General features: G+C 42.1%; 2 protein-coding genes across 2 annotated transcripts in view; one reads left to right on the forward strand and one right to left on the reverse strand.

Moving 5' to 3' along the window:
• Window positions 1–21,428, forward strand: part of Pi4ka (phosphatidylinositol 4-kinase alpha) — a 124,458-nt gene that overhangs the window by 57,083 nt on the left and 45,947 nt on the right. Inside the window, exon 19 of the mRNA XM_055610278.1 lies at window positions 2,037–2,087. Coding sequence (XP_055466253.1) covers window positions 2,037–2,087 — 51 coding nt within the window. The remainder of the gene's footprint in view (window positions 1–2,036; window positions 2,088–21,428) is intronic.
• Serpind1 (serpin family D member 1) lies at window positions 7,138–19,542 on the reverse strand. The gene is made up of 5 exons (XM_055610279.1): window positions 19,472–19,542; window positions 14,253–15,094; window positions 10,625–10,898; window positions 8,341–8,485; window positions 7,138–7,945 (listed from the first exon to the last, which is right to left on the reverse strand). The coding sequence occupies exons 2-5, from the start codon at window positions 15,076–15,078 to the stop codon at window positions 7,754–7,756; spliced, it is 1,437 nt and encodes a 478-aa protein (XP_055466254.1). The 5' UTR covers window positions 15,079–15,094; window positions 19,472–19,542; the 3' UTR covers window positions 7,138–7,753.

The raw sequence follows: 21,428 nt of genomic DNA on the forward strand, positions 1-21,428 counted from the left end.
AACAGAATGGTAACCTTTTAAGTGCCCACATTGGGTTGTTTAAGGCAAGGGAGACACCTTAGCACATTATCTCCCCATAAACACCAAGCCCTCTCCCACATTTCCATCTTCATGCTCTTAAACTGTTTCCTTCTCTACCCCTTTCTGTACTGTTCACCCACAGGGTGGCAGGTAATGTCACAAGTCACAGTCAGCCTACTTCCTAAAAGAAGCAGGCTATCAATACTGTAGGCTTTGCAGGCGCAAGACAGTTTCTGTCAAAACCACTCAGTTCTGTTGTGGTAGCTGACAGCAGCTATACCCAGTGTACAAGAGACAGGGAAAGGTTAGGATCTGGCCCACGGGCTGCAGTGCTGGCTGCTGTTCATGGTAAGTGAATGAGTATCCCTCTCCTTGAGAGGCTCTGTGGGAGTAGAGTACAGGGCAGTCCAGCAAGAAGCACTTTAAAACTAGGCTGGTCAAGAATGCTTTGCAGAGGTAATATCCGAATCAACATCTCCATGGAATCCTTCCTGTGAAGGTCTTTCTTGGTCAAGGAGTAGCTGATGGAAAAAAACAAAAAACAAAAAAAAAGACAAAAAAAAAAAAAACCTGCCTAAGACCTTGTCCATAATTCACAATTCAGCCTTGTTCTTCTGGACACTCCCAACAGTTATCTGCTGACTAGTTTATGAAAACTCCTGGTTTGGTGACTTTCTCAGTTCTCAGGAGAGACTATGTCCCCTACACCAATAGAGGCTTAAGTGTCAGGATGATGGGAGAGGGGTGCTGCTCATGAAGGGAGGTGCTAAACACTTGAGGAAGTGATACATTGGCACCCATATCAAGAAGCGGGCCCCAGTGCCCCGCTGACCTGCTGAGACCTGTGGCCACTCCTATCCTCTTTCTCTTGCCACACTTTTTATAGACTCTCAAGACTCCTATAATTTAATGCTTATTCAAGGGCTGGAAGAGCAATACCAGGATTCCCTTTGCTCCTAAGTACAAAGATGGGAATCCTGCTCCTTGTAGAGTAGTTACTGTTTACTAGCCAAGTGGTAAATATGCTGAGTATTTACTATAGTAGGACTTAATGGTGTAAGGGGAGCCTGTGGAAGTGTATAGGAAAATGCTGATTCATAACCAGCCATAACTGCCAGATGCGATGGCACATACCTTTAATTCTCCCTCAGGAAGTAGTGATCTTTGAGTTCAAGACTAGCCTGGTCTACATAGCAAGTTCTAGGCCTCCCAGGGCTACACAGTAAGACCCTGTTTCAAAAGTCAAACTAAGATCCACGGAGGGGGCCTTCCTTGACATAGCTGTTCCTGCGTCAACAATACATACTCACTCAGGGCTTCTTCAGCTCCTCACAAGTGTTCGTTGCAGTTTAGCCATATTTTTGGGCTTATCTGAAGAACTTGATAATTTAATTATTAAAATTTCCAAGGTTTCCAAATTTATAGAAAAGAAAGAAATTTATGAAGCCATAATCCCTCTATAATATTTGATGATACTTTAACAGATTATCCATGTCTGTGTATACTACCTACCTGTAACTGAGTCAGAGGATGCTCTTAAATCCTGAGTTGTTTTCATTTAACATTCTCTCAGCACTCTTCCAAGGTGACTAAATTTTTTCAGAAAGTTGTCCATAATTATGTAGAGTTGCCACTGTTTGTTCAATCATAATTTAGTGCTTTGTATTTGACATTTATGTTGTCTCTGCGCCCCCCCCAAAAAAAAAGTTATTCCAGGGCTAAAGATGTAGCTCAGTGGTAGAATGCTTGCTTAGAAGATACATGGCTCCAGGGTCAGTCCTTACCACCACATGCACGAAAACTGAACTGTGCTGTGTTGGGACTGGGGTCGAAGTTGAAGTGCTTAGCATGTAGAGGTGCTAGAGCCAAATGCTGTAGCACATGAGTGTCTTTATACTCCTGTGGATATGTCTTATATTTTTCTTACAGTAGGGCCTCCTTGTTTGTACAGTATTGTTGGGGGGATTTTGTTTGTTAGCGTGTTTTTGCCAGTGATGTGTTGTTTTATTTTCTAGGCTTCCAGCAGTGCGGGGAATTTGGGAGTGCTTATTCCTGTAATAGCTGTGGTGAGTATTTACTTCTCAGATGATTTAGGTTCTAGCTACTCATATTTGAGCAAATTCCTTATAAGAATGCTTTTCTAAAATCCTAGTAGTTCAGCTGGGCAGAGTGGCACACACCTTTAATCCCAGCACTTGGGATCTCTGTGAGTTTGAGGCCAGCCTGGTCTACATAGTAAGTTCCAGAACAACCAGAACTATATAGTGAAACCCTTTCTCAAAAAACAAGGAAACAACAAAAATAGATGATAGACAGACAGACAGACAGATGGAATCTCAGTAACTCTATACATATAGCTCTTTCAGTCATCAACAATGACTTTTGGTGAAAACCATGGGATAACTTACTTTGTGCCCAGCCCAGACTTTCTCAGCAGACTCACTCCAGTTCCTAACTCCAGTGCCTAGGCATGCTTCTGTCCCCTCTGTGTCATGCCTGGATTCATGTCTTTGACTGGTACTTTGCCTGACCTCCTTTCTTGGCTTTCTCTTGTGAGATGAAGCCATGAAACTTCTTGTTCTCCTGCAGACATTGGAGCTATAGCCCTGTCACTTCTGGAAGACTGGGTACACTGGATATAGGGTCTGCTTCCTGATGCAGCACAGCTGTGTTAGAGAGCCCATCATCATCCTGTCCTCTTTTATGCTATATCTGCTGCTCTGCAGAACTTTAAAAAAAAAAATAATAGAAATGAGGCCTCATTTTGGTTGCTCTGATCTACAGAGAACCAACTACCTGCCCCTGCCTCCTGAGTGCAGGAATTAAAGGTATGTGTCACTACACTTACTTTCTCCAAATAACTTCATCGTCGTCATCCGCGCCCCATTCTTATTCATTCCCAGCAGCTGTCTTGATAGCTCAGATCTTGAAAGTTTACATCAGCAGAGTCCACCTGGCTGAGGCCTGAGGGTCCTAAGGACAAGAAAGTTAGGCAGGCAAGTGGAATCTGTGTGAGAGAGAGAGAGACTGACTGGCCGGGTCAGTCTTGTTGTATAGCCTGGAGTAGTCTAGAACAGTCTCTGTCTCTCTCTCTCTCTTTTTCTCTCTTAACTGCCAAACCATCTCTTTGGCCCTCCATTTAGTTTTTTAAATTAACTGTTTAGGGTGTGGTAGTATACACCTTTAATCCAAGCAATTAGGACAAAGAGAGAGGGGCAGACAGATTTCTATGATTTCAAAGGTGGTCTGGTTAATATAGAGTTCCAGGCCATCCAGGGCTACGCAGTAAGATTCTGTCTCAAAATAAAAATGAAATAATAACATTTTAATTAATTAATTAATTAGTTTGCTTTACATCCTGACCACAGTTTTCCCTCTCTACTCTCTTCCCACCCACTATTAATCTGCTCCTTCCTTTCTCCTCAGAAAAGGGGAGACCTCCCATGGATATCAACCAGCCTTGGCATATCAAGTTGCACTAAGACTAGGTACATCTTCTATTGAGACTAGACAAGGCAGTAGGGGGAAAGGGTCCCAAAGGCAGCGTGAGAAACAGCCCCTACTCCAACTGTTAGTCCCACATGAAGACCAAGCTACACAATTCTTAGTATGCTTTCTGGGAGGCAGTTTAGTCACTGTGAGCCTCTATGGACTCAGGTTAGTTGATTCTTTAGGTTTTCTTGTGGTGTCCTTGACCCCTCTAGCTCCTATAATCCTTCCTTCCCCTCAGCCTAATGTGTGGCTGTGGGTCTCTGCATCTGTTTCCATCAGTTGTTGGGTGAAGCCTCCCTGATGACAGTTATGGGAGACTCTCATCTGCCAGGATAGCAGAATATCATTAATAGTGTTTCAGGATTGGGCTCCCTCTCCTGGCATGGGTCTCAAGCTGGACCAGTGATTGCTTGCCTACTCCCTCAATTTCTGCTCCATCTTTACCCTTATGTATCTTGTAGGCAGGACAAATTGTAGGTTAAGGTTTCCCACCACTGGAAGTGTTGCCTGGTTACAGAAGATAGGTTCAAGCTCCACGTAAAATTAATTTTTTAGATTAGCATACAAAGTAATGATTTTGATCATGTGTCATTCTATGTTCTTCTTTATCCCCTTTCCCCAATGGCCTTGCTGCCTATGAACTTTTAGTATGTCCATTAATGTTCATTTAGAGTGTAATAAATTCATTCAAGAAATCGTTAAGAGACATTTTGCTCTTTGAGGGTAGCAATGATGAGTGAAGTTGTTCAGGAACACCCAGGCTTTAGAGTCATAAAGGCCAGGGTTGAGCTTGTAGCTGTTGTGGGATTCTGGGTCTCTGAACCTCTCTCTATAGGGTCAGTACAGGCGCTGCTGTGACGAATGACATCTCAGAACAGATACTCCCAAATGCCAAAACCTTTGTACTTTGTATGGATAGAATGAGTATTATTATTTTTTAATTGGAGTTAAGAGTTTAATGTAGATTTAAGCTAGTGTTGAGAAGAGAGACACATGGACATAGCTAGGCATCCGGGCACACACTTAATAGCAAAAGAACAGTTCTACACATTCACGAGTATGAGCAGGTTTCCCAGGAAGACTGTATTTTTAACAAAAGTTAATGGTTATATTACGGGGGAGGAAACAAATATTTGACCTAATTGCTCAACAGGAGCCAAAGGATGTTGGGTTTTTGCATTTGCTTTTTAGTGACCTGTTGTACCTTCTGAGAGAAATTGATTTCCAAAGGTGTGGGAGATTTTGTTTTGTTTTTAATATTTAGTATTTTGTACTGTTTTGTTGTTGTTTGGTTTAGTTTGTCAAAGAGAAAGGTATACTCAGTTTTGGATTCAAAAGGGCAGATGGATTTGGGTAAACAGCTTGGCTGTCCCTCCTAATGCATCTCAGAAACCTGAAGCTGAAATGAGTCACTGTGCAGCTGGATATTGTGGTCTGTGAGACTCCTTCCTGCTTGCTTAGGTGCTCTTTCTCTTCTGACTTTGTAGACTTATTTCTTCATTGCTCTTGTTGCTACCCATCCCATACTGAAGCAAACGGCCTGATACTTAGAGACTTCATCCGCTCAGTTAAGAGTATAGCAGCTTATTGACATGTGTCGCTTCCCCAGGAAGTATTCCTGTGTCCCACTGAGAGCAGGTTCATCTTTGTCCCTGGTAGTTTTTGTGGCTTTAGCCAGGTTATAACCTTTTCTAGGTCATAGACACTTTTGTAAGCTTTATATTTCTCTTCCACAGAAATACGTCTGTTCACAGTGTGCCCGATGAAAAAACTATCCAGGACCTCTGAGTTAGGAGCCCCTTAATAAGATGCTTTCTTAGATTAAAATAAGAAAAGCTTACCTAATACTCTTGCTGAACTAAGTTCCTGATCTAAACCTTGCCTATAGGCATTATCTTACCACAACAGCCCTGTATGACCACTGCAGCTTTATCGCCAATGTACAAATGAGGATAGTGAGATATAGAACCTGCTCAGCATCTCAGAGCTTTGAGTTTGAGCCCAGGCAGCTTAGCCCAGAGCCTGCTCTGTGACTTAATTCTCTACTGCTTTGAAAATGGTAAATTAATCTCTTTAAGTGGGGATTGCAGGGTTTCCAAGTAGATGTCAGTAAGTAGAAGGCGTGGAGACTAGACGGTCCTGCCCAGTGAAGGAGCCTGGAGCCACCAAGGGTGGGCTGTGGTTGAGGTTGGGACTGAAAGTGAGACCATTGGCTTTTTGGGAAAAGGACACATGACAAAGGGCTAACAAGCTGCGGGGGGGAAGTGCTTGTTCTAAGACAGGATTTCACCATATAGTCCAGGCTCTAACTTTTAGGCTTAACCAGTTCTCCTAACCTTAAGGAATAACTGGGATTACAGTTATTGCCATGTCTATCCAGCTTTTTAGGACACAGATTTAAGATACATTTAGAAATTTAAGGACTGAGAAAAATTACCATCATGATAAAATATATTGAGCAAACACATGAAAAAAAGCAGTGTTAAAACAAATTGGAAGAAAAAAATGGGGAAAAAGTGATGGGTCATCATCAATGTCAGGCTTCACCAAGAAGCTGAAGAGATGTAGTGGGGAGATTTTGACTCTGTCCTGCACTATCTTTTCCCAGTAGAGTGCTGGTACAGAGCTGGTATGGATAGAGGCAGGGTTCGCCGGAGTACAGGCCTTAAATCCTAACTACCTACGATTGGACCTAGGTCTTGCCAAATTACTTTTCTTCTGTAAATTGCCATTGTTTCCTCAGGTATCAAGAGGAGGTGAAGATAGTGTGGACTTCCAAAGCCAGCAACAGCATGCGTATAGCAGTGTCTATATATGTGCATTGCACTAGCGGGTAGCGCATTACTTCAACTATTCCCATTACTGGTATTGCTCCATGTGGTTGGAGGTCTCTGTAACTAAGGCTCCCTCCAAGACCCTCAAGTCCAGCAATCCTGTCCTTGACCCCAGCCCCATCACGTATTGTAGCTGTATTGTGTGCATGTTTTAGAATCCCTTACAGCTCTTACATTATTGAGGAAATAAAACTTCTTCCTCTAAGGTATGGGGATACAGTGAGTTAGCACCCCCACAGAGCTTATGACTGCTGCTCCTACTACAGCTGACCGTCTCCCCACTATAGGCACATCTTGTTCCATGCCTTTTGGAGCGTTGTGAATGATCCCAAGTCATATTCCTTGGATGTTGCCAGCCCCATCAAACTTTACCTACAACAGGACCACATCTGAGAGGTGAAGTTAAAGCAGGTGCCTCACTGAGAGACTATCTGTCAGCCTGTGTCTTTCTCAAGGATGCAGTGGTTCTCAGTGTGCCCTTTGTTATTTGAGCTGGAAAAAAAAAATAATATTATTATTCTGGGTGTTGTGGAAATGCTTCTATGGATCCCATCACTCAGGAGGCAGACGTAGGCATGTGCATTTGCACTAGCAAATAGCAACTCTTTTTCAGCTGTTACCATTAGTGATACGGAGTCCATGTAACTAAGACTTCCTACAAGACCCTCAAGTGTGAGGGCCAGCCAGTCTACCTTGGTAAGTTCAAGCCCAGCTTGGTCTTCCTAGCAAGTTTCAAGCCAGCCAAGGTTACATCTTTTTCTTAAAAAGAGAGAAAAAATTATAACAGATACATGGTAAATATGTTTTTTTTTTTATTTATCTCTAGGATAGGCTATGGAGCCTTATGAATACATGTAAGTAACAATGAGGCAGCAGGAGAGGAGATATTTACATGACTTTAGGACGTTGGGCCTTGACTTAAGTCCCAACATCTCAGATGTGTTGAGGTTACTTTTCCACTGGGCAGGAATGGTGCTACTTGGGCATCTTCTCCAGAAGGATGAGCCTCCTGAATACCATTCAGATGGGGGGATCTGACTGAGAAAAGGCCTTGAATAATAAAGGCCTTTTATTATTCTAGACTACTTGTGCAGAAAGTGTCAGGTATATACTCTGGCAGTTTGCTCTTCAGGATAAAGGAGCCAGGGCTAAGGCAGGCTGTGTACTGCCAGGACCTCTGAGGAATAGCTGGCACAACAGTTAGGTATGTTACCTCCTGTGGACTTACAGCATTGTTTACTGTGTCAGCTTATTAGTGTATGATAACTTTTCTGTGAGCCTAAAATTCAGATTATTATCGTAAACCACATAAGTTATCATATCAAAATAGCTATGTCCTCTTTGTTAGAATGAAAACAGAACTACAGAGTGTACCCAAACTACATCAGATGCCCAAAGCACCACCTTTAAGACTTGGCAGGGTTGGCCACTCTTCCCATGAAGAGCAGGCAGCTGGTTCGGTGCTCATATACTAGGAACAGGAAGGGACGGTCAACAGTGAATCGGACTTGGGTAGACAGTGGCATGAACCCCACTGTGGTCACAGCTGCAGCTTGGGTGCCCTCTTCGTTCACTGTGATGGTGCTTTGGTGCTTGAACTGTTTAAAATTAGAAAGAAAAGGAGTCAGGTTGTATAGGTTGTCACAGAGAGGGGGGTAGGGATGGTAGAGCATCTGATTAAGGCTTATCAGAGAAAAGCTCCAGAGACCTAACATAAGACAAAATCACACCTACGTCAAAATGGCTCTTAAATGACCTTTGAGCACTTGGTAATTGTGCTCAGAGTGTCTCTCATACTACATATACATATATGCACTAGAATTGCATTCACTCTTGGCCATGTCCATAGTCTGAGAAGCCTTGGGAGCCAAAATAGTCACCTTGCCCCCTGTATCCTTAAGGTTTGGGTCACAGACCCAACAGGAGGTTGGGGAGAGAAGCAGCAATAGTGCAAGGCAGGATCTGGGACTAGCATGCATGAGGGAGTCATTACCAGATCCACGGTGATCCTTTGGTCTGAGATGCCTGACATGTTGCCGCTCTTGTTGAACAACTTTGTGACTCCCATGGACTTGAGGACCTCCACCAGGTTGTAGTTCTTCTCAAGCTTAAACTTGGGCAGAAGTACCTCTCGAGTTCTAGTTGAAGAAGAAGGGAGCCGGTTTTATGGATACAAATGACAAAATAACATTTTTTCCTGCTAAATTTTCATGGTCTGAAATGGGTTGCATTTACCACAGAATTGACACGGCAATTCTTCACATACTGGTACTGTCAGTTGAGGGTTTTGTAAAAAAAAAAAAAAAAAAAAAAAAATGGCCACCATAAGTCTAGTTACAGTTAGCCCATATATCAGTGAGTTTCACAGCCATAGATTTTAAGTAGCAGGGAAAACTGAGTCTGACTGACCATGTACAGAATCCTTATTATCATGCTGTAAGCAAAATAGTAAAACAACTATTTACTAAGAATTCATATTGTGTTAGGTATAAGAGGTAAGGTAGAGATGACTTATAGTCTATGGGGAAAATATGCATGGGATCCAAATAAATGTCAAGTTATTTTATATAAAAAGAACCTGATTTTTGCAAGGACCATGAAGGCCTTGGATCTGACTGGAGTGTGAAGGGAAGAGCCAAGTAACAGAAAGAGTAAAGATGCTAAACAGAACCAACCAGAAAGGCTAAACTCTGTGGACCAGCCTAGAAGCTCATCAGTGCCCTGTTGCTGGGGATAAAGAGGGTGAGGGAGATGAAATAATATGCTGGACTAGGACTAGAACTCAGGGTTGGCATGGCCTCATTGACCCCAGAGAGAAGTCACTGGTAAGGAGATTAAATGAGTATATGAATTCAGAAGGTAGGGACAGGGAGTTTTGGGTCATTTTAGGAATAAATCTCTACCTCCTCTACTATACTTTGTGGCTCTGAGCCCCAGTTCAGTCAATCCCGAGGTGAAATCAATCACATTACTTATCAGGACTCAAGGTGAGAAATAAATAGAAAAGGGGGGAAGAAGGAAGTTTTTAGACAAATCCACATAATTAATAACATAATATACCTGGGAAATTCACCTTCCTCGAAGAGTCTGCTTTTAAGATTTTGTATTTTAGGGTTTTTTTGTTTTGTTTTAACTTTTAGTATGTGTGTTTGTTTATTTATTTATTTGCTTATTTTATGCATGCATATTGCCCAGGGTATGTGGTATATGTATAGAAGGTAGCTTTCAGATGTCTGTTCTGTCCTTCCACCATGTGGGTCCTGGGTCCTAACTCATATAGTCAGCCTTGGCAGCAAGCATCTTTACCTCCTGAGCCATCTTGCTGGCATGTGTTTTTGTTTTTTTGAAACAGGGTCTCACTCTTTCATTATTTCCTGCCTCAGCTTCTCCAATGCTGGGATTACTCATGTGTGCTACCATAGCCAGCAGTATTTTTAGTTTTATTGCATTTTTCGTATTTCTTGTCCAGCAGGTTTTACTTCTCATTATGAGTCTAACCAGTAAGTATCTAGTAACACAGAAATATTCTTGTCTCTATTTTTTCTGCTGTAGACCAATAATAAGTGAGCAAATTTTGACCAGCTGTTTCAGCTATAAGTAATAAATAATCAAGGAAATCATGAGTAACAAGTCTTCAGTGAATTAGAAAGAACTTGGGATTTCCTGTCAGGGAAGGGGAGAGCTAATTGTTGTTGGAAGCCTCTTACATTCTAAACACTAAAAGCTGGGGATGGGGCCAATCAACCCACCTGTTTTATTATTTCTCACCTTGAGTCCTGATAGGTAATGTGATTGATCTCTTCTTGAAGCTGATTGAACTGGGTTCAGAGCCACAAAGTAGAGTAGAGTAGATGAAGGTTATTCCTAAGATGACCCAAAGCTACCTGTCCTTACTGACTGAAACAGCTCAGTGCTCCCATTGAACAAGAAATTCAAGCAACAAGCATGGCCTATGTGACAATTCTTGGGTTCTTTTGCATCCTTCTACTTGAAAAAACAAACAAACAAGCAAAGCTGGTAGTGTGGCTCCCACACGTTATCCTGGCATTTGGAAACCCAATGGGGGAGGAGGAGCCCTGCAGGTTTAAGGCTTTCTACACTACATAATGTGTTACACGCCAATCTGGGCAACAGATTAGGCAACCCTGACTCAAAGAGAAAAGGAAGAAAAAAGTGGGGGAGGGAGGGAGGGAAAGAAGAGGCAGAAATTGGCCATGGCTTCAGTACTCCCAGACACCCCAGCCTGAGACAGCAAAGGAGCAAATGACCTTATGTACCTGTTTGTCATGCTTTTTTGCCATCTCTCCACTACCTGGGGTGTCAGCTGTGCTTCAAGAGTCTTCATTCCTGACAGCTTTCGTGGAATTACAATCAGCATGCTGATGCCCCCTACATACTCCAGCTGGAGAATGTCACAGTCCAGCTCCTGGTCATTTGCCGCAAGGAAATTCCCTTTAGTTTGCATCATGGAGACTTTAACTACTTCTCGCTCATTCAGCCTGAAGTTGTGGTTGTGCGTCATTTCTACTGGGAATTTATTCATCCAAGTTCCTGTAAGTCAGAAGGAGCAGGCAGTAGGTAGAATGTTCCTTTAGAATGTAGTCTTAGCATTGAAACATTTGCCCTAGAGGACTCTCTAGGACCAATCCCAGAGTCTTAACAAAAGAAATTTAAAAGACCACAAGGTATTATGGGTTAAATTCTAACACTATTTATTTGTCCCTGATAGATCCTTAATTTGCCTGGGCCTCTACTCTAGTTATTTGTAAAATGAGTAGCCCTTTGGGCCCTCACACTATGATTCTCTAACATTTGGCAGGATACATAACTGATACAGTGGTGTCCTCAGGATCTTCCATGTTGGTTGGGTAGAGCTAGCATTCAAGAATAAATCTTAGCTCTAAGATGCTCATAATTAAATATGTTGGTAACCAGTTGCCAAGAGGCCACATGCCAAGCCTAAGTACCTTTCTTGTATTATCTCATTTTCACCTCCTAGAAGTTATATAAATAGATTGTTTTAATTTTCATCCATACTTTTTGAATAAGGTAACAGAGACACAATGAAGTAAAGTAACTTGTTCAAGGTTTCCATCTAGTATATAGAGCAGCTAAGATGAGAAAGATAGGGATCATTGGAAGAAGTTTAAACACCAGACAGCTCTGACCTGCTTCCTGGTTGCAGCTCAGTTGCTGCCTCTAAGTCAGCCACACCAGGGGTTCTAAACTAAACAATTTGCTACAGTAAGGGGACTTTCTGTGCTTTGTGGAAAGCCCTTGGCACTCCCAGTAAGATACCAGCTCAAGTTGCAATAGTCACAAAGTTCCTGCAGACAGTCTGCTTCAGACCCTTTGGAAATCACTGCTCTTCCAGCAGTGTTGTGAAGCGGCTCTAACAAAGCAATTAGAACACACTTAAATTAGTAACAGAGATTTGGGAATTAGAAATTAAAACTATATTTAGAAAATTCTCTAAGTTTTAAGATGCATCCTTCTCAGACAGGCTTAGTGGAACACTTTAATTCCACCACTCCAAAGGCAGGCGGATCTATGAGAGTTTCAAGCCAGCCTGGTCTACAGAGTGAGTTCTAGGACAGATAGGGCTACATAGCGAGACCCTGTCTCAAAATAAACAAACAAACAAACAAACAGAAACACTCTTCTGATTCCCAGCACCAAGTCAGTGTTCCAACCCAGTGGAGAAAGGCCCTTTACACCTCAGTATAACATGGATTACTTTATTTAAGAGATAATATGATCATGTCTAGTTTGTTCTACATTTCCACCTGCTCCAGTGCTGACACTTGGTTCAGAATTTCAAGTATTACTAATTAATTTAGAGTCTGTGGCAACCAGCAAACTTTTAAGACTGGGGGCTTTGGTGGTATCCCACCAACCTGTTTTGAAGCCATTCCAAGCGTAGGCTAATTGATCATGAAAACAAATGCTATTAGCAATATCATACATACTTCCTGTTATGTTATACTGTATTATATTCACTCCATCAAGTTCATCATGTTCTTACTGTTTGCAACACACAGGGCCAAGTACTGCATCACTGTCTTTTCAGATCTCTCTATAGTCCTATTAGATTCAGTCTTACCCTTTCCATAAGAGATGTCATACAAATGAGAAGGGGTGAACCCAAGTCTTAGATTCTTGTTTGCTCAGTTTCAAAACTGGTACTTAGAACTATTAATGAAAAAGAAAATTATATTTTCACCACAGATATGTACTATATGTTTGTCTGTCTGTGTATGGTCACAGGCTTTTTAGAGATTTAGCCATTAGCCATACCCTCATTGAAACTTGAGTGCTGTGCCCAGTTTGGAAGGAATTCTGGGGCTCGGACCTCAGCACTCTCAAGCCCAGTGAAGTCTTAGCCTCCCTTGTGCTACTTGGTGCCTAGCCTGGCTGGATACCTTTTCTACAGAACTGGGAGTTATGTGTAGTACATTGACAGGTCAGAAGAGGCTCTACAAGCAGAAACCAAGAGAAAGACACTGTCCTCATTCCGGAGCAGTACAACCACGAGGGCAAACAAGATGTACTGTCTTCCCAGCAGTTATTCCCTTACTGGATCCTGAACTCAGTGATAACAAAGAAAAGTAGCTGAACAGAGCAGCAGTTGTGCTGATGCTGAATCATCTCTGTGACTACTCTTTGGCTTAAATAAGATGGAAGTTTATTTTGATCAGATTCCAGTAAGAGGTCTGGATGTAGGCCCCTCGTGGTGGTGTACATCTTTAATCCCAGCACTCTTGGAGGCAGAGGCAGGCAGATCTTTGTGAATTCAAGGCCAGCCTGGTCTACAAAGCAAGTCCAAAACAGCCAAGGCTACACAGAGAAACCTGGTTTCAAAAAAACCAAAACAACAACAAAGTCTGTTTTTTTGTTTTGTTTTGTTTCTGGATAGCCCCAGCATTGTAGGAATCTAAGACAGGAGGGTCTTTAATTGTAGATCTACCTGGGCTACATAACAAGACCTTTTTTTAAAAAAATAGTTTTTAATTGGGTCTACACCTGTGCATATATGTTGAGTGGGAGATAGTACTTTTTTTAAAAGTGCTGTCATGCCTGGCCTATAAGAATTGCTGAAGAAACAACTATTTAAGACCAAAGAGATGGCTTAGCAGATAAAGATCTCCTTCCAACTTGGGTTCTATCACAGAAACCCACATTATAGAAGGAGAGAACTAACTGTCTCAAAGGAAAAGGTAACAACAAGAGGAACAGAATTAATAATGTATTTCCTGCCCACCATAGATGCAAAGGTGCCCTGAGAAGCTGGTTGTGGTGGCTCGTGCTGCTGATCTTAGCAGGCCAGCCTGGTCTTCATAGTAAGCTCCAAACTAGCCCTGGCTCCAGAGGGGACCCTGCCTCCAAACACAAAGCGTACCCTAAGAAGTTGTATTTCTAACAGTTATTGTCACTGAACAGCTTCCAAACATATTTCTTTAGCCTTTTCTCCATATTCCTACTCACTGATAATTGAGAAGGCGGAATGAAGAAACCCTAATCCACACTAGCCAACCACTAAAAAGGGTAGTTTATATTATTTCCTCCAATTAATAAATCACTAAAGATAGCTTACTGAAATCCAGCCTGAACGTTGCCCCTAAACCTTGAGGCATCTTACCTCTATGCTTTGGTGAATTTATCTGTAAAACAAAAACTCTGATAACTCTAACACCCTGATACCTACCACATGGAAATTCAATGAATGTAAAATAATAACAGATCTTGGTAGCTACCACCTCATCATGTTCCTCCCTGCCCCTTAATCAACCTAGTGTCTTATTTTCCTTCATAAATTATAGCTACAATATAGGTCTTAACTCTTTTTTTGTATTCCAGATAGCTGAAGTGTGAGTTTCCTTTGAGAATCATAAAATTGCTTCTTACCTTTGAAGTAAATAGAGTTCAGAATCATCATCTGAGTAGCAGAATCTATATTCTCCAGAGCTTCTCTTATGAGGCCTTTGGTGAGCTTCAAAATGTGGTTGTTTGCCTTTGCTATGAAGGTAGGATCTGAGAAGTCAGCCTCCTGGGCCTCAGCAAAGTAAAACTCTCTCATATCAGCTTTGAAGTTCTGCCGTATGGGAAACTGCTTCTGAACGTAAAGGTTATTAACTGACTGGAGGGTGTACCCAAATTTCCTCCTGAATAGGCGATGGATCAGCTTTCGAAAGAGATTATGGATGGTGGTAATCTCATACTTGCTGCTAGCATTGACAAAGTCTTTAAAGTGTAGAACTGAATGTACTTCCTCATGGGTCTCTTCCCTCAAGCCTAAGGATATCATTGCCATGGCAGTAGAAATGCCAACAGGTGCTATGATGATATTATCAGAAGTGGTAGCCTGGTCCTTCAGGACTCGGTAAAGGTTGAAGGCAAACTTTGCATTGAGGATATTAAGACGCTGGATCCGGCTCTTGCCTTGGAAAAGCTCCAGGATATTCCCAGCATTTGATTCTGAGTCTGTTGGGGAAACTGTATCAATGATATAAATGTAGTCATCATCTTCATTGAGGAGCTTCTCCAGATCCAGATAGTCATCATCTTCTTCCCCCTCCAGAATCCAGTCATTGGTGACTGTGTTTTCTTTGTGGAAGTTAGCAGGCAGGAAGGACATGGTCAGGTTTTCATTGGTTAGCTGCTCTGCATGGCTTTTGCTCCCAACACACATAGATATGATGAGAGAAAGAAGAAGGTGGAGTGGGTGCTTCATTTCTGCAGAGCTAAACCTGGTATGAAAACAGACAACAGTGAGAGGCAGCCTGGCTGGCATGCAGACAGTGGTTTTCTGTGGTTTAACACAGAAGCCTTTCACAGCACCAGTTCTTACACTGGCTTAGATGTTAAACTTGAAGAGGATCTGATAAAAAAAACAAACATACCACTAGGTGTTAGTGTTTTGTATGTTTCAATCATCTCCTGGGATCTATGAGCCCCTAGATTAGTGCTTCTCAACCTTCCTAATGCTTCAACCCTTTAATACATTCTATCATGTAGTGACCCCCAATCTCAAAATTATTTCATTGCAGCCAGGCAGTGGTGCTCACCTTTAATCCCAGCACTCTGGGAGGCAGAGAAAGGCAGATTGCTGTGAGTTTGAGGCCAGCCTGGTCTACACAGCAAGTCCAGGACAGTCAAAGCTACACAGAGAAACCTTGTCTCAAAAAACAAAACCAATTTTTTTTTAAACTTTTTGTATTTATTGTGGGGGTGGACAAGTTTGTTGTGCTATATGTGTGGAGGTCCTAGGACAATGTTTAGGTCCTAGAGATTTAACTCAGGTCATCAGCCTTGCCAGCAGATACCTTTTACCTGCTGAACCAGCTCATCAGCTCAACTTTTTTTTTTATCATTTATTCACCTGTGTACGTGTGTGTGTGTATGCACATACATCCACACATAAACATGCATGCCACAGTCAGATGATTGTCCTCTCCTTCCACCTTTATGCAAGTTCTAGAAATGAAACTCAGACAGCCATGTTTGCACCTACTGAGCTGGTTCGTTGATTTGAGTATGCCTTCTTTAATGGCATGAAAAAGAGGGAACCTGTGAAATTCCTAGAGTTTCTTTCTCCTTCATTCACCAACATCTTCATCTGTCTCCAGAGACACACCTGGCACTGGAGGTACTGAGGTCTGCCTGCTGACAGGCAGGAAATGGATCAGGAGCTCAGATAGTGCTGCCACAGTGTGGGACATGAGGGGTGGAGGTGGCTGTACCTCTTAGGGTGAGAGAAGAGGTGCCCAGAGAGCCAGAGATGAGCTAGAGTGAGTATCTGAAATACCTGAGGTGGGACTGGGATTTCCAGTGGATGGACTTAGCCCTACCTGTAAGTCCAAACCCCTGCTCCCCTGGGGGAGAAGGAGGGATTATGAATGTGCACGAGCCAGCCTCCTAGAAACATACAGTTAAGATAGCTGTACTCTGCAGTCATTTAGAACTTGGCAAGACTCTCTCAGGACCCACTGAAAGGAGGTGTGTCCTGTGTCCCGTGCATCTGCTGCAGTCCCAGAGGCGATTAAGTTATGTGACAACTTGTAGGGAGGAGAATTTTGCTGTCAGGACAAAGGAAATATTTTCTACTCTGCAAACAGGGTCTGTGGTCAGAGGTCTGTAGACAAGAAAGGTATTTTATAGACTGTTTTTTGTCTTTATCTGCTCTTCTTTTGCCTTGTTCCCGGGAAGGCCTTGATGACTTATCAAATCCAGTTTTTCTGCCTAGTGGCTTTGATTTGGTCTTCATCTCTCTGCTATTAACTAGGTAGATCACCTCTCTTTTGTTGCTTCCCTGTTTCACCAGCTATATATATCCTCTAGGAAAGGGGGAGTCTGTTTTGTGCTTGCAACTATTTTCTGGTTTAGAATATCTGTTGCTAGTTTATATCAAATAAGAGTTACTGGCTCATGTTTAAGTATTTGGACTTGTGAGACCTGAAGACAGGATAGAGACTAACTTTGTGGACACCCTACTTGAAGTACTACCGCCATTTTAACCTGTCATGAAATGTACCTTCCCACTGTGGCTACTGAGATGGCAGTGGTTTCAGCTAGGGATGTAGATAAATATTAACTACTCTCAGCCAGATTGCATGGGACCAGGGTTCAGTACCTAGCATCAAAATGTGGGGATTGATGACTAGATCCGAGCCAAGTTGGTTAAGCCTCTGGCTCCCTGATGTCAAGTGCTCTGTCTTGCTTGCCTTAGAGTGCCAGGACACTCATGCTTGGGGAACAGCTGTTGCCAGTCTTTGTCCTTGGGGCCTTTTCCCTGTAATATGCTTAAAATTAGAATTCCCAGCATTGTTTTAATCCTAACTGAGCAGCTTTTGTTTTGTGCATTTAGGCTAGCAGAAAACCTTGTGTAGCCAATGGTGACCTTACATTTCTGATCCTTTTGCCTCCACCTCTTAAGTTACAGGCTGTAACACCATACCTATTTGTTTCAGTGCTGGGATGAAATAGGACCTGTCACTGCTCGGACACTCGCTGAAAGACTTGTGAAGTGCTTGTTTTGGAGAAAGAGTCACATGGTTTCTGACCTTGAATCTGTCTGACTCTGCTCAGCACTTTGCTGAGATCAGTGGCTGCATAGTCTGCGCATGTGGAACAGTTTCTAGAAATGGAGCCTAATGTACGAAGCTGCATTAGTACTGGGTATGAGTATCATTGACATTTAATTGAAGAAAAGAATGGGGCCAGAGAAATGGCTCAGCAGTTAGTACTTCCTGCTCTTCAGAGGAACAAGAGCCTAGATCGCAGCCCTCCAGTCACAGCCAAAGCCAACTCCAAGGAGTTTTGATACCCTTTTGGCAATCTGCATACACATGGTACACTTCAACAAACAAATGCATTTGCACAAATAAAAATAAAATGTCTTTATGAAATCAGAAAGGAAGAACAGAAGCAACCTAATGGAAGTCTTTATGATTACAATTAAAAGTATCCTTGGCTAAAACAGTAATTAGAAACAATAATGTTAAATAACAAAACAAAAGCCAATTTGAATTAATGTGGGCTCAAGGAGCCTAGTCTAAGCCCACATAGTAAAGATGTTCTTCACCTTATCCTAGAATTCAGAGTGTATTCTTGGAAGCCAGTGTGGTTTGGTTTACAGGATTAGCATTATATACTCTGTTCCTACATTGTATGTACAAAAGTTATAAGCCATATTTTCCATTATTATCTTACTAGGAAAGGAGAAAATGTAAAGGGTTTGTTTGTTTGTTTGTTCGTTCGTTCTTATGCATTGAAAAATTAGAGCTCAGCCAGTGGTGGTTGCACAGGTCTTTAATCCCAGTACTCGGGAGGCAGAGGCAGGTGGAGCTCTGAGTTCAAGACCAGCCTGGTCTACAGAGTGAGTCCAGGACAGCCAGGGCTACACAGAAAAAAACAAACAAACAAAAACAAAGAAAGAAAAAGAAAAATGAGAGCTCTAACAGGTAAATCTTTGATTAAAAAAAAAATTGCTGGTCAGTTTGATTAAAAAATGAAGGCATTTCAAAAATACTTGTAAGTTGTGTATGTATTCAATTGCTATTTTTGAAGTACTATAATTTTAAGATAAACTCAAAACTGTTTTTTCATAGGAATATCATAGAGCATACTCTTGTGAGCTACATGGAATGGAGTAGTTACATGGCCTTTTTGGTCACGTGTCATAAAGAATACCCCTTGATGTCTCCAGAATCAGACCAAACAAGCAGGAAGGGAGAAAAGTAGCTGTCAGTAATATGGAAGTCTTTTATGTTAAAATAACTTGAAGCTTACAGAAGAATTGAAAGAATGGAGTAACTGAGCAGCCATTGTGTCCCCTTTACTGTCACTGGCTTTTTACATTTTCCTGTGTGTGTGTGTGTGTGTGTGTGTGTGTGTGTGTGTGTGTGTGTGTGTGGTTTATTGGGGGAAGTACGTAGGGGTGTTTGGTGTGTGTTCAGGGTATGTATGTGGAGTGTATGTATGTGTATGTGGTGTAGCGTGTGGGGGTGTGGTGTGTGTATGTGGTGTGAGGGGTATTTGTGTGGTGTGTGTACATGTATATGTATCAACATGTATACATATTTCCTGAGCCTTTTGAGGTGAGGTCTCTTACATTCCTCTGACGTTTAATAGTATGCTTAGGGGGACTTCTGAAGAAAGATATTCTCATACTCACGTACTAGACAATTATCTAATTTGGGGAGAAAATGTTTTCTGCCCTGGGGTGATAGTTACACAGAGGCCATAAGCTCATTCCCCTGCATCAACCCCTCAAGTGCTAGAATTTCAGCCTTGTGCCGCCATGTCTAATTTCCAATGTAAAGTATAATAAATGTAATACTTTGTCTCCAATTCTAGTTTTGTCAATTGTGCCAGTAATACAACTGGTAGAATTTTATGCTGAATTTTTAAAGTACTAATGTTTTCTCTTTCTCAACAATAAGAATGGTTATCATTTCTGAGTGTCCACTGGGTGCTGGTCACTTCACTGAGTTCATTTTTATAGCTCCCTTACATAGCAGGTATTTCTTTTTTTACTTCAATAAAGAAATCAGTTGCTTAACTCTAAACATCAAAAATGAAAATTTGTAATTGACAAAAAAAAAAACATTAAAAAGCAAGCTTACCTCTGTGCCTGTGAGCAGTGGCGTGGCAGAGATGAAACCAGCAAGGGCCAACAGCGGGATTTCAGGGTGAACTTTGGTGCTAGGCTGTTGTGTATCTCCCAAAGCAAACATGTCCTAATCCAAACACCGCTCAACTAACTTTGTCAGCAGAAACCTTCAGCTGTGTCTCTGATCACTGCTTAATAGCAAGCTACTTCCAAACTACAGCTCTTCTGGTGGCTGAGGCTTTGAATGTTTCTATCTGCATCAGCATGTCTGCTGTCTTGCTCAGGATATCTTGCTGAAGCTAAGCATACCTGAGGCATGTTCAGTGTCTAGGAGCCATGACTGACCTCCTGCTTGATCTTCCTCTCTGAGGAGAAGGCTGGCTGCACACTATAGGTGGAGTCACCATAAGCTCATGGAAAGCTTATTCCTCATTGAAAAGTGAAGGAGAGAGTTAGGAAATATATAAACTGGGTTGTTTGTTTGTTTGTTTGTTTGTTTGTTTTCTAGACAGGGTTTCTACAGCTCTGGCTGACCTGGAATTCACTATGTAGACCAGACTGGCCTCAAATTCATAGAGATCTGCCTGCCTCTGCCTCCTGAGTGTTGAAATTAAAGGCATGAATCACTATGTCTTGCCCTCAAAAAGTTTTAAAATTAAATGTTTCTACTGCAATTCCTCAGCCTATAATTAGCAAATAAGTATATCTGGATTATATTGTACTGTGTGGGTGGGTGTGTGTTTCTACAAGTGTAAGCTCCACCTTTTTCTACCAAGAGCACTGTCACATTGCTCTGAGAGACTCTTTCTCATTTCAGCCTACTAGGGACTGCTCAGGTTTTTGGCTTCAGCCGTGCCTGGCTCTGAGCCCATGTGAGAGTGCCTTGGTACTTGAATGCTGTTTCTCTTTGCATCTTCCCTGCAGAGTGGTATGTGGGTACCACTTTCCTGTCTTCAAGAAACCATATTGAGCACCTTGACTGAAATTATAGTTAGCATTCTCTCCTGTAAAGAAAGAGTGATGAGGTACTAGATGTGCTGTGTTAGCCACTTCTCTATTGCCGTGGTTTTTTACAAAAGAAATGATTCATTGGGCTTATGTTGCCAGAGGGTTAGAGTATATCATGGCAGAGTGAGGCTGAGAGATTACATGAACTGCAAACAGGAGGCAAGAGTTCAATGGAAATGGTCCAAGTCATTTGAAACCTCAAACCTCACTCCAAGACACACCTCCTAAACCTTCCCAAACAGGTCCACCAACTAGGGAGCAAGTTTTCAAACATGAGTATATAGGGGCCATTCTAATTCAAACACCACAGATGGCTCAATGGGTTAAGAAACACTACTGCTCTTACAGAGGACCTGGGCTCAGTTCCCAGCACCCATAACAAGTGACTCATAACTGCCTGTAATTCCAACTTCAGGGGCTCTTCTGCCTCTGGCCTCCAAAGGCACCTGCACTCAAATGCAGAGATACTCATACACACACAACTTTTTAAAAATAACTTTAAAATAGAATAACTCTACCTACTATGTAAAAATGAAGTCAGAGTAGTGACCAGCACAGTAGACACTCAGAAATGATAACCATTCTCATTCATAGAACCTGTGTGTACATGTTCACAGAGAAAACCAGGGAGGAGCCAGGAGGCACATCTTTCGTTTTATACTATTCTATTGCTGTGGTACACTCTGGCCAAGACAATAGAAGGATGAATTTATGTAGACTTACAGTACGTGAAGGATAAGAATCTCTCATGGCAGGGAAGCAACATGCACAGCAACTGGAATAGCTTAAGAGCCACAAGCAGGAAACAGAGGCCATATTCAAAATGGCAAGTTTATATATAACCCCTGAGATTTTTTTAACCCCCGAAGGCAGGATCTCATGTGACACAGGCTAGCATCAAAGTCACTGAGTACCCGAGATCCTTCTATTTCCACTAGACGTTGGGAATGCAGGCATGGGAC

This window comes from Psammomys obesus, unplaced genomic scaffold (assembly GCF_907164565.1).
Source record: "Psammomys obesus unplaced genomic scaffold, mPsaObe1.curated_primary_1811, whole genome shotgun sequence".
Lineage (NCBI taxonomy): Eukaryota > Metazoa > Chordata > Mammalia > Rodentia > Muridae > Psammomys > Psammomys obesus.